At 41.8% G+C, this 13,441-nt stretch overlaps 1 protein-coding gene across 1 annotated transcript; it reads left to right on the forward strand.

The window, feature by feature from the left end:
* The first annotated feature begins 2,052 nt into the window (after positions 1-2,052).
* LOC139456349 (uncharacterized) lies at positions 2,053-13,217 on the forward strand. The gene is made up of 2 exons (XM_071237996.1): positions 2,053-2,090; positions 5,626-13,217. Exon 2 carries the CDS (start codon positions 5,692-5,694, stop codon positions 10,522-10,524), a length of 4,833 nt encoding a protein of 1,610 aa, XP_071094097.1. The 5' UTR covers positions 2,053-2,090; positions 5,626-5,691; the 3' UTR covers positions 10,525-13,217.
* Positions 13,218-13,441: the final 224 nt, after the last annotated feature.

Below are 13,441 nucleotides of genomic sequence, written 5' to 3' on the forward strand. Positions count from 1 at the left end.
ACCAAGCACCATTACAAGACTGTGGAACCGTTATCAGACACACGGGATAACACGTGACGTTCACAGATCCGGTCGACCACCTATCACTAGAAGATCATAGGACAGGGGGCACGGTTGGCCCAGTCGTGTAAGGCGCCGCGATTCGCTGTGCAGAGCTGCGTCCCTTGGGCGCACCAGAAACCTATGATTGTGGGTTCGAATCCCGGTCGCCCCGATTATGTTTCTGGGTTTATCAGCACCATACCCGTGATCATGGGTTTCACCGAAGTGGTAAACGTCCGAGACCTGCTTCGGGCTTTCCTCCCACCTGCTTCGGGCTTTCCTCCCACATTAAGCATATAGAACCTGGGTCAATGAAAATGATGTATGCAAACTTTGAACGATCGTTAAACATCTGTTGATTATTTATATGATTCATCAGATATACATCCAAAATCACTTTTGCGTTTCTATTGTTTTTCAGAGTATATGTGGTAGTCCATAACGGCTTGCTGTTCACTGACACTTATCAAGACAAAACCAGAGATTTTTACTTTTTAACTTCTCCGTTAACGCACGGGAATTTGAAACTGTGCAAAAATGAAAATATCAATACTCATAACCAAAATGTACCTCGTTCGGCCTAAAGATATTTTTGTACAGTGCCACGTTTTGTTTACGTATCTCTGTGGGTAACGGGTCGTTTATTTGGAGATATCAAAGGGTGTTTATTAGAAGAGATCAAGGGGGCGTATATTGGTAAGGTATACAGTGGCGTCTATTTGGAGAGAAGGGGGAGTTTGTTATGAGGTATGAAAGGCCTTTATTACGAGAGAATAATGGGCGTGTATTCAGTGAGTGAGTATGGTTTTACGTCGCTCAAGTTAATGTTCGATTTGTTGCTATCTTCCAAGGTGGACAGAACTTAGTTTTCAACGGACACAGATTCCGAATTAAGAATAGAAGAAACACCGCCATACATTGGCGTTGCTGCAGGAAGGACTGTCTGGCGGCAGGAGAGACGTGTGGAACCATTTTGGGACCCTGGGTTCCAGGACAACCAATCACTTAGAAGGCTGGCACTCCAAGCTGAAGAAACCGGGCCCAAGTCATCCAAACATCTTTAAATTTATTGACATTATCAAGAATGAACAATCACGTTCAGAGACATTATTGATGCAAATTCATGCCGGAGGACGACTGCCACCAAAGAGAAGGAAATATCTCGAATTAGACGACAACATCCTGATAGAGAAGGACAACTTGCTGACTGGCAGACTGACACCAATTGAATATGCTGACGCTGTGGCTGAATATGTTGGATTGTGAACTAAATATTTCTGCTGTAAAGTGAATTTGAAATGTATATTTATTTATGCAATACGTAATCTATCAATATGAAATATATGCTTCTGTAAAGTGAATGTACTGTTGAAATGTATATGAAATTTTATGAATCTGACAGAATTTTCTCTATATAGACATGCAACAGACTATAGGAGGTAATCCCCTATTGTAACCTACTTAACCATGGCTGACTACACCTGTGCCCTATAACAATAGGTGAGGGCACAGTGAGGAGTTCCCGGAGTCAACCCTAGCTGCCAGAATTGTGGTAACCTCAGTTGACTCGGGTAACTCAAACTTTAATCATCAAACGCAAGCAGTGTTCAGAAAAAGCGCTTCCTTTGTCCACGCCAATTGAGGCAGAAATACCATCCTGTATAATATCCTCTGTTAACCTTTCTCAGAAAACCGGGTGCATTAAATTTTAATTTCCTTCTTGGGGAAACCACAATTCATGGAAGTCTCAAACCGAAAGTATGGCGGGAGCTCTCAATAAGCAGGCGAAGATATCGTTCATTTGAAACAGCTAACACGCCCATTTCAAATTATAACTCACCCCTACTTTGTAAACAGTGCATTTTTCACGAACGCAAACGAAAAATATAAGATAAAAATGGCATTTGGTCCTTGTAATTTGGACACACTGTCTATCACAATGAACACTCGTGGATCAGGTGATCAGGTGATTTCCTCGAACAGGTAGGCGTGGGCATTAAAACACCCACTTGCGACAGGTACAGTCAGAGGCTGGTTGTGGTAGGAAGGTAAGTGTGCGTTTCTATTGGTTCTATGTGGTAGTCTATATCGGCTTGCTGTTTAGATACTTTCGAGGCGACGGACAGTGATACGATTCAGTCTAGTGGGGTATCTCCGTTATCTTGTAACCAGTGAAGGTGTTTTACTGCTGTAACATCTTCATTAACGCACTAGAATGTCAGGCCGTACAAAAATGAAAATAACAATATTCACAACCAGTATTTCCTTGTTCAGCTGCATGGAATACATGAGTATTGGTAAGTTCTGTGCTACGAATGTACGTGGGTACAGGGCCGTTTATAAGGCGAGACGAAGGGGGTGTTTATTTTGAAAGGACAATGGCGTGTGTAGAAGGTGATAATAAGGGGACGTTTAGGAGGAAATGATGCGGCGTTTATTAGGAGGGTAAAAGGAAAGTTTATCAGGAGAGAATAAGGGAGCATTTATTAGGAGAGACCAAGGGGTGTTTATTTTGAAAGGGCAAGGGCATGTGTATAAGGAGATAATAAGGGGACGTAGTTTATAAAGAGGAAGTGACGCGGCCATTATTAGGAAGGAATAAGCTACTAGTTTATCAGGAGAGAATAAGGGAGCATTTATTAGGAGAGACCAAGGGGATGTTTATTTTGAATGGGCAAGGGCATGTGTATAAGGAGATAATAAGGGGACGTAGTTTATAAAGAGGAAGTGACGCGGCCATTATTAGGAAGGAATAAGCTACTAGTTTATCAGGTGAGAAAGAGGGAGCATTTATTAGGAGAGACCAAGAGGGTGTATATCAGAAGACAAGGGTCGTATCTACCCCAGCCACAAACACACTCGCGTGATAACTTCCATTTCCTTTTCTTGGTAAGCTGGGTGCATTAAACGATATTTCCTTCTAGGCACCCCACTTTCGTTATGTGCATCAACTCAAGGAAGTTTCAAACCGAAAGTATCGGGTGCTCTCAATCAGCAGGCGAAGATATCGTTCTTGTGCAACAGCTAACACGTCCATTTCAAATAATAACTAACCCCTACTTTGTAAACAGCATTTTTTACGAACACAAACGAAAAATATAAGATGAAAGTGACATTTGAGCTCTTTTACATCGACACGCAATGAACGTTCGTGGGTCAGATGATCAGGTGATTTCCACGAACTGAGAGCTGTGGGCATAAATCACCCACTTGCGGCATGAACAGTCAGAGGCTGGATGCGGTTGGAAGGTCCGGAAGTATTCTAATGATATGTGGTAGTCTAGGGGTGTTTCCTGGAGATTAAAGGGGGCGTTTATTAAGAGAGAATAAGGGGGCGACGTTTATTACGATGGATCAAGGGGGCGTTTATTAACAGGGAATAAGGGGGCGACGTTTATTACAATGGATCAAGGGGGCGTTTATTAAGAGAGAATAAGGGGGCGACCTTTATTACGATGGATCAAGGGGGCGTTTATTAAGAGGGAATAAGGGGGCGACGTTTATTACGTGAGATCAAGGGAGCGTTTATTAAGAGGGAAAAAGGGGGCGTCGTTTATTACGAGAGATCAAGGGAGCGTTTATCAGAAGGGAATATGGGGACATTTATTTCGAGAGAATAAGGGAGTGTCCATTACGAGTGAACAAGGGGGAGTGTACTCGTGTTTGGAGAGAATGGTGGAGTGTTTTTTACGAGAGAACATGGGGTAATGTTGATTAATAGAGAGTAATGGTGTTTATTAGGAGAGGACAAGGGCTGTTTATCAGGGGGGATTAAGAGGGCTAAAGCTGTAGGAACAGTGTTGTACTGCTAAAGCTATGAGGTATGGTTTGCTCAGACTCAGACGTATCCAGGCCAACAAACCTGATCTTGTCCTTTTTGATAAATACAATGAAATCATTTATATTATTGAATTTCCGTCCCCTTTTGACACTAATGTGATTGACAAGATTCAGGAAAAACATGCCAAATACGCTTTTGAAATGTCGCGCTTGCATCCCAAGTACCAATTTGTCCGACTCGTTGCCGAAGGTTTGGTACCTTCCAATCTGTTGACTGACATTGGGAGAGTACCTGGGAATGCTGCCAGGAATACATCCCTCATGCCAATCTGGGTAATGCAGAAGGCTGCAGTGTTGGGGAGTCTTCACATTCTCCTAAAGGTTCTGGGTGGGTTTGACTAGGCAGCGCTTCCTGGGAGAAGTCCCACTCGCTGTCTGGGCTGCGTGTGGAGGGGGACAGGGCCCTGAGCTGATGATGAGCCTAACCAGCCTGACTGTGCCAGGATCACCCAAACCCTCATTTTGCTTTTACAGTATAACAACAACAAAAACAACAACAACAATAACAATAATAATAACCTTTTGAACAGTCATTAGAAAACCAGGATTGTATGATTTCGACTACATGATGAGCATGTGTTTATAAATATACTCCTCAAAAAATGAAACGCAAAGCCAGATTTGTGTGAGGTAGGAAAATACATTTATACGAGGAACCGTACAAGGTATTGAGCCCAAGTGTTGTGGAGAGAACACATGGTGATTGTAGTCATCTCACTTATTGTTAATCTCTCTGTGTTAATCTTGGCATGTTGTTGAACTGTAACTGTTAGATTGACGCAGATGTCAGGCAATCAAAAAACCCTGCACTTTAATACCGTTCGTAGTACTGCTGCACATGCAGTGCGTGCAGCTCCATGGTCCTTTTGTTAATGCATTGGGTGCGTTTTACCGAAACGTACGTGTTTCCCGCCTAATGGTTTGCATGTCCTTGTTGTGATCATTTTGATCAGGGAAATTTGTCACTGACACTATAACACATTAAACCTCTTCATTTTGCACCTCTTGGTACGCATATTTTGCTTTTATGGCCCAAAATAGCCGTTTTGCATTTTTTTGAAGGTATAAGTATCAAATAGCCATGATAAAAGGTGTTTGCAAAACGGTGAGCACATCCTGACACACGCATCACAAACACATGCGAAGGCAAACCGATGTTCACCTGCAAAAACACGGGAACATATGATACAAGCCAAATTATGAAATTTCATCGCACATCATGTCAGTCACTGAGGCATCAAATTTGGAAATATACTCCACTTGTCTACCATGAAACATTTTGCAAGATTTACCGGGGCCTTGAAAATTGGAACTTTGACCAGAAACTTCTGAGCAAGAGCCGTATGATGCTTTTTGAAATCAGGGTAGAAAGAGAATGCTCGATTGTACATCAAAAGTTGTGAAATGTGGACACCAAGGGCAACAGCTGCATGTATATTGCTCAACATGAAGGGAAAGTTGACTATTGGGAGGTTGAAGTCACCTCTCTTGTCATACTTCCTTGTGGAGAGTGTTTTGTCACTCTGATTCTTTTGCTTAGATCTAAATATGAAACAGATGAGGCGGTCTAACTGGCCTCCTTTGTTTCTAGTTCAGGGGTGTGTGTAAATCAGTGGAAGGGAATTGGCTATTTGATGGTAACTGAACGATATCAGATCATCGCTATACCTGAAGCTCAAGTTAAACTTCTTGGCCAACTTCCTTTTTGACCAAAAACCAAAAACATTTTTCTCTTTGTTTCAGTAACCAACGTCAGCAAAACAACCTCTAAAATCAGTTGCCGTATCACAGAGCAGAGGTTCCAGCAAGATGGCAGCCAAATCTAGTGTATCAGGTGAGGTTGAAGGGCAGGTGTCACGGGTTTCAGCAGACACCAAGACAGCGGCAATTCCCTCCGATGAAATACAGAACACACTGAACATGAATGAGGCACTGGCTCTGCCTACTAAGAGGGACGAAAGTGAATTTGAGAAACATTTCTCAATCATCAGAGGAAAGGCAGATAAAGTCTTGAGCCTTCATATGGAAAAGATCAATGTTACTTCCAAGAATATTGAGAGTCTGTCATCAAACAAGCATGTAACAATTGATGAGTATGAGGCAAAACGGTATGAAAAAGATGCTCTGAAGGATAAGTTAGAAGAGTTGAAACTGCAGAAGGAACAGTTTACAACATTTATGAAGAGTTTGGAGTCTAGACTGGTTTCACTATGGAATAATAATACCTATGCTGAACACATTGATAATCTACGGAGAGACTTTGGTGTCGAGCTTTGTAGACTTACATCAGCACTGCCTATGTATGCGAGAAGAAATGATATAATCAGAACGGTAGAGGACAACCAGGTTTGTGTTATATTAGGGGAGACTGGGTCAGGGAAGAGCACACAGATGACACAGTACCTTCATCAGGCTGGGATCAGCAAAGATGGATTCATCGTGTGCACACAACCCAGGAAGGTTGCGGCCATAAGTCTGGCAACCCATGTTGCATCAGAGCTGGTGACAAATGTGGGCAATGTTGTGGGATATAAAGTTGGGATGCGATCTAAATGCGGAGGAGCTACCAAGATCTTGTACATGACTGATCACTGCCTTCTTAACGAATGTCTGAAAGATCCAACTCTGTCTGCTTACAGCTGTGTGATAGTTGATGAAGCACACGAGAGAAGCATCTACACTGACCTGCTCCTTGGAATGCTGAAGATGTGCCTGAAACAGCGCCCTAATCTCAGGGCGATCATTACATCAGCAACTATTGACCCTGAAGTCTTTGTCAGATATTTTGGCAAGTGCCCAGTCTTGAGAGTATCTGGGAGAATGTTTCCTGTCGAAGTAGAGTACCAAGAAGAAAATGATGGAGGCAAGTCTTTTGATAACTATCAGAGAGAAGCTGTCAACAAAGCTGTACAAGTCCACACAAAAGATCCACCAGGTGACATTCTGGTCTTTGTCACAACTCCTTTAGAGACCGAGAAATGCAGTGAAGAATTTAACAATAGACTCCAGGGACGGACTGACTTTAAATGTCTGATTCTTCATGGTCAGATTCAACCAGATGAGCAGCAGTTGGTATTTCAGGACACCCCTTCAGGAGTCAGAAAGATTGTCTTTGCCACAAACAGTGCAGAAACTTCAATCACCATTCCAGGTATCAAGTATGTTATCGATACTGGTCTTGCAAAGGAGAAACGTTATGATCCTCGGCGAAACATGAGCACATTGAGTGTAGTTCTTATCAGTCGCAGCTCAGCAGATCAGAGGAAAGGTCGTGCAGGAAGAACAGGCCCTGGGAAATGTTTCAGGCTCTACAGTGAAGAGACGTATCATGCAATGGAAACAGTCTCACTGCCAGAGATACTGAAGGTTCACCTAGGACAGGCAATGTTAAAGCTGACGGAGCTTGGAATTAATCCACTAGAGTATGAATTTGTTCAGTCACCAGGACCGTCAGCAATAGCTACAGCTATGACTACACTTGAGGAACTCGGTGCAGTCAAAGACAATAAGATCACGGAAGAGGGGAAAGAACTAGCAAGGCTTCCTGTAGAACCTCGACTGGGACTAATAATCCAGAAAGGAAGATCTGTAGATATTCTCTTTGATGCAGTTGTTCTTGCAGCTGTGAGCAATGTTGGAAGCTCCATATTCTTCAGAGGTGGAAGTGACGACAATAAGAAGAAAGCTGACAAGCTGAAGATACAATTCTGCCACAGTGGCGGCGACAGTCTCACTTTGCTGAATGTATACAGAGAATGGAACAAAGAGCCTGAAAAGGAAAAGAACAAGTGGTGCCTTGCAAACAACTTCAACTCAAAAGCTCTGCGAATTGCCAGAGAAACTGTCAATGAGGTGATGACACTTTTGAAGAAGGAGGCAAAAGTGAAGGTGACGAATGAGTTTAAAGACCCACAAGATGCAGATGTGAAACTTCAGAAAATACTCTTTGACAGCTTTGCCTCCAACATCTGTCATTCTCTCGGGCTTGCGAAGGCAGGGTATTATGCTCCGAGACTTGAGCAACAGGTTCATGCTCATCCCTCTACGGTCCTGTATCCACTCAACTTGGTTCCTGAGTGGCTTGTCTTTGAGCAGTCCATGAAGACATCCAAAGACTTCATTACAGGACTGACGCCAGTGAATGAATCCTGGGTTGTTGAAGCCATTGAATCTGGACGTCTAAAGAGAGATCTCGAAGAGATGAGAAAGAAACAGCTTCTTCCTGTGCATGTTGAACATGTCGGATCATATCTTTTCTGGAAGCTTGTTGGTCCTTATTTTACAAAACTAAAACAATTTGAAGTAGAAGCATCAAATCTAGTAAAACCAGATCTGGTTGTCATTGAGGCGTCGAAGGAAAAAGGAGAACTGAAGATATTTTGCTCTGATCATACAACTGAGAAATTATCGCAACTCTTCAATGAGGTAACTGGACCTGTGAAAGAGTATTTGGAAGGAGAAGATTTGGAAGTGCCATTGGGTCAGACTAAAGAGAGTGCTGGTGTTCGTGTCATCCTTGGAAACGGGGGAGCTGTGAAAGACATCCTCATGGCAGATGAATACAGAACAATACGTGTTGACAGCCCAGGTGTAAATTCATCAGCAGACACCATCTTGAACAAGTTTGGCCGTTTTGGAAAGATAAAGGACCACAGGGTGTTTAAGAATCCCCAAAAGAGATGGGGTTGTATTACATTTGAATCTTCAGATGCAGCAATGGAAGCAGTGAATATGACAAAATCTGATTCTTCAGAAGTCGCTGTTCCTGAGAAACATGCTCGAGGGTATCAAGAGTCCCAGTCAAAACTCCAGGTTAAAATCACATGGTGTAGAAGAGAGTCCAAAGGATTTGGTTATGCTGACGTGGCACCAGAAGTGATGCCACAGATTTTGCAAAGAGGTTCACTGAACATCAAAGAAACACTTGTAAATACTAGCATTGACAAGAAAAGTGGAAAGAGCCTTTATCTTAGAAATCTTGGTCAAACTATTACTGAAGCTGACATCAAAAAGGCAATTCTATCATCTATGAACTATGATGAAGATGAGGCAAACATCGTTCATAAGGTAACTGTAGTTAGAGAGAAAGTGAACACAACCGAAGAGCAGTTGACCACTTTCAAGACTCAGCTACAGGCACAGCTCCAACACTATTCACCAGACAATAGATTCCAGATGGAGATTAAAGAGCCAACAGCAACAAGTGTTCATTACCTTGCCTTTGCATCTTTCACAAATCCGGATGAGGGTATAGCAGCTTGTCAGGGTTTGTCCAGGCAGTTCTATCTCAATGACCGAGTGGTCACCATGGAGCCAGACATAAGGTCATCACTGTATGTAAACAGAGACGTGCATGCAGCAATCAAAGATGACCTGGATGCATACTTGAAAGAATTCTCGACCTATGGCTTCACAGATGTTCGAGTCACTCCAAAGCCACTGAAGGACAAAACTGTACTTTATATCAATGCATCTAGTTCTAAAGAGCTAGCAAAGGTTCGAGCTGATCTACAGAACATCATACAGGGAGACGTTCTTGAATGTGGAATGGATCAGAATCTCCGGCAACTTTTTTCCAGGGCTGGAAGGGACTTTCTAAAAGAAACTGAAAAGAAGTGCAATGTTTTCATTCAAGTTGATGGTAGAACCTTTACCTTATCCATCCGAGGGAAAAAAGAAGCATGCGCTAGAGTACACATTTTAATCAAAGGTTATCTCCAAGAATTGTCTGAAGGAGAATGGAAGGAGGTACATTTGCGGGGAAGAGACAAACCTAATGGGCTGATGAAGAGACTGATGAATGAATATGGCATAGAGCTTGAAAAGCTACAGCAGGACATTGGCTTGAGATCTGTAGTCCTGAACTTCAAGCAACAGACTGTGAAGTTAGTGGGGTCAATTGAAGACATTGACAAAGCTGTCAAAGTCATAGAAGACATTTCATCCAAATTGCTGGATGGTGTCAAAGCTCCAGAGGAGGAAGAACTGCCAGAGTGTTGTGTCTGTTTCTGTCCAATAGAACCAAAGGAACTGTGCAGACTGCAGTGCTGTGGCCACGCCTACTGTCTTGACTGTGTCAAGAGACAAGTGGAAACTGCAGTCACTGGTCGAGACTTGCCCATCCTTTGTGGGCATGATGGATGTGATCAACCATTTGCATGGAAGGATTTGTCTAATTTGGTGCGAGAGGGGACATTAACAGTGGCAGGTCTGGCTGTCTCCTCTTTGAGTTCCTTTGTTGGCAAAAACAGCAAACTCTACAAGTACTGCTTGACCCCAAACTGCAACATGGTGTACCGAGTGACCTCGACGGGAGCTGTGTTCCAGTGCCCTGAGTGCAGTGTAAGAATATGCACTAGTTGCCACACTCAGTATCATGACGGACTCACCTGTGCCATGTACCAGAGTGGCAGAGATGACGAAGACAGCCTTGATCAGTGGTTGGCTGCCAATTCCAAAACAACAAAGAAGTGTCCTAACTGTCAGACCCCTATAGAGAAAACAGAAGGTTGCAATCATATGCATTGTAAAGCGTGCGACTGCAGCTTCTGTTGGTTGTGTCGTGAATGGTTCAAAACACCCGATGAATGTTATAATCATTTGAGTGAAAGACATGGGGGATGCTTTGATTATGAGTTCTAAACATGACCCTATACATGAACCACCAACAAAGTCAACTGAACAGATAACATTTCAAATGAGGATCTTATTCCTTAATGTGAACCAGACATACTTTTAGGGGCCAGATGACGGTGGAAATTGTATTGTGTTTTATAAATGATATGTGGTCTTACAGATTTATGAAGGTTTTTTTAACTAAGACATTGTGATGATGTACCACATTCATCCATAAATATGCAGCCGAAAAATGTTGAGCACCATCCCTTCTCTGTTTTGAGATAACATTTTCTCATTTTTATAAATGTCTAAGATAACACCTGTACCTGATGAAATATTTGGACAAGACCACTGTGTGCATGTTTGTCAGTGTGGTCACGAGCCATGCCATATGATACAAATACAGGAAGCAATTATATGGCCAGTGAAACAACTATTGCCATGGAACAGATATAATTTCTTTCGCAATTTCTGCTGTATTGTATTTCTGGACGTAATGGATATTTTAAATGGAAATATTTAGTTACATTTTCAAAGGGTATACATGACTTCTTTTAGTCCTCAGAATACTTTCCACGGGAAATAAGCAATGTATGCAATGGGACCCTCGAAAATGTACATACATTTAGTATTCAATTGAGTATTTACTTCTTTTGAATCTTCTATTGATTTGTCTTCGCGCAGAGTGTGGGGAACTTTAAGCGATTACGGGTCTACATCCCATTATGTGTCTCGTCAGAACGACCTTTCATCCGACCAATAAAAGCGTCGCTAACCAGATCGGGACAGTAGTGATGAGTTTCGAATCACCCAACCTGAAAAAAATTACACAGGGTATTCCGAACGACAGTTACGGGCTTTCCTACAGATTCCGTCAAAATCATCGTCTATCTCCCTCTCCAATGGAATAAACATTTGAAGAGACTTTGCACAGCCCATGGGAAGTACACCCACACTCTTTCGGCCATCTATTAGACACTACAAAGTTTCTTTAGTTCAGTTTTCAAATATTGAATCGATAATTTCCAAGGCATAGTCTGGATTGGAAGTATCCAGTTTGAAACTTGTGCCGTAAAGCTCAAGAAATGTCGACTTCTTGTTGGTCGTTTCTTAGGTCGATAAAAATTGCGCAAAGTCCTTATGCAGCCTGGTTCTCTGGGTATGCGGCGCTGGCGCTACGCAGCATACCCAGGGAACCAGGCTGGGTCGTTATGACTTGACCTGTAATAGGATGTCCTCAGATCTTAGTGTTGGGATAGCGAGCTATAACATTGGATTTTGATAAGGATTGCATCTGTGGACGATTATCGTGTAACTATACCCAGCGTCATTATCAGGTGTCACGCAAATAATAAAACGTGGCATTTTCAACTTTCAAAAGTGCAGTTCATTTGCATCTGGAATGAACCATTTTATACCCTCATTGATTGTATTGCACGTGCATGGGCTAAACCACTTAATGGTTGTGAAGGTTTGGGTTGTCGTCTATTTTTTCTGTTTCATAAAATCATCCAGTCAGTGTGACAGAAGCATAAACAACATATTCTTCATCTGAGAATCACATTGTCAACATACACAGAACTATTGACACTTGTTGGCATATATTCATGTCTGACACCCTCATTGCCAATGCGACCCTTCAATAATGAGGTGCATATTAAACCCTATCAAACTTGTGAACAGGATGCGTGCGCCATAAACGTTCTACGATGCAATTGCTGACTTTATATATGATATATTCTTCAGATAATGCAATACAAACTTGCTGAAGGGTTTCAACTGACACCCTCATAGCCAATGCGACCCTTCAATAATGACGAGGTGTATATTACACCCTATCAAACTTGTGAACAGGATGCGTGCGCCATAAACGTGCTATGATGCAATTGCTGACTTTATATATGATATATTCTTCAGATAATGCAACACAAACTTGCTGAAGGGTTTCATGTTGAAAAATTAATGATGTACCAGTATTTTATGTTTTCCAATTTTTAATAACTGTTGATCATCATGGTTCTTTCTGGGGTGATTTTGTATGTATCTTACTTTTTAGATGGCATACACATGTCAAGTAATGATAGTCTGGTTGTTGTATTCCCTTGTGCTCTCGAATGCGTTCCACCAGAATCATATTGGACTATGTTCTGCCTACCTTAAGACAGTTCTGATTTCTGTTATTTAATGATACAGCCTTCTTTGCTTCTGTTTTGCAAGTTCGCAAGAATCCTTTTGCCAAAAGTGGATTTCATCTTTGTGGATATCAAGTAAATGTGGCTTGTCTGACATCAACACAGAACGATGATTGTCAGCTGTAAATGGTGTGTCACCTGTCAGCTTATAGACAACAGCTCTTATGATTAGAAACTGGGCGTTATTGACACGAAGGAAGGGGAACAATGAAAATTAATATGATGCAAGTTGAATACACCTGAAGATGTAATCCACTTTTTGTTTGATTGTACATTCATTATATCCATACATGTGCAGTTATAATTACTACTTATTAACTCGTCTGCCATACAGACCCTGAAACAAATATATCCACTATAGCCCATGCAAGTATAATAGTGGGCAAGTCTAGATTATTACAGTTTCTGAAAATGAAAAGTGTCTTCGGGCTCATTTATGTCATATTTATTCAAGACAGTTAGACAACTGTTTTTTTCCTGTTAATTGTTTTCATTTCAGATGTTAATCTACTTATTAACATTAACACTTGGGTGGGTGAAGTACTCAGTATTCCAAATAAATACATGTATTGTCTGATTGAATGTTGTTATATGTAGCTGTCGGCAACATTCCTATTTGGATACGCCAGCCTGTGAATAATCCGGTCAGAGACAAGCAAACTGTCTTGTAACCATGAGCAATGATGCATGTCATCGGGGTACGATAAAACGGAATCGGATAATTAATGCATTTCAACTTTCCTAGCTTA

Source organism: Haliotis cracherodii, unplaced genomic scaffold (genome assembly GCF_022045235.1).
Source record: "Haliotis cracherodii isolate W230 unplaced genomic scaffold, xgHalCrac1.p SCAF_11, whole genome shotgun sequence".
In the NCBI taxonomy this organism is placed as follows: domain Eukaryota; kingdom Metazoa; phylum Mollusca; class Gastropoda; order Lepetellida; family Haliotidae; genus Haliotis; species Haliotis cracherodii.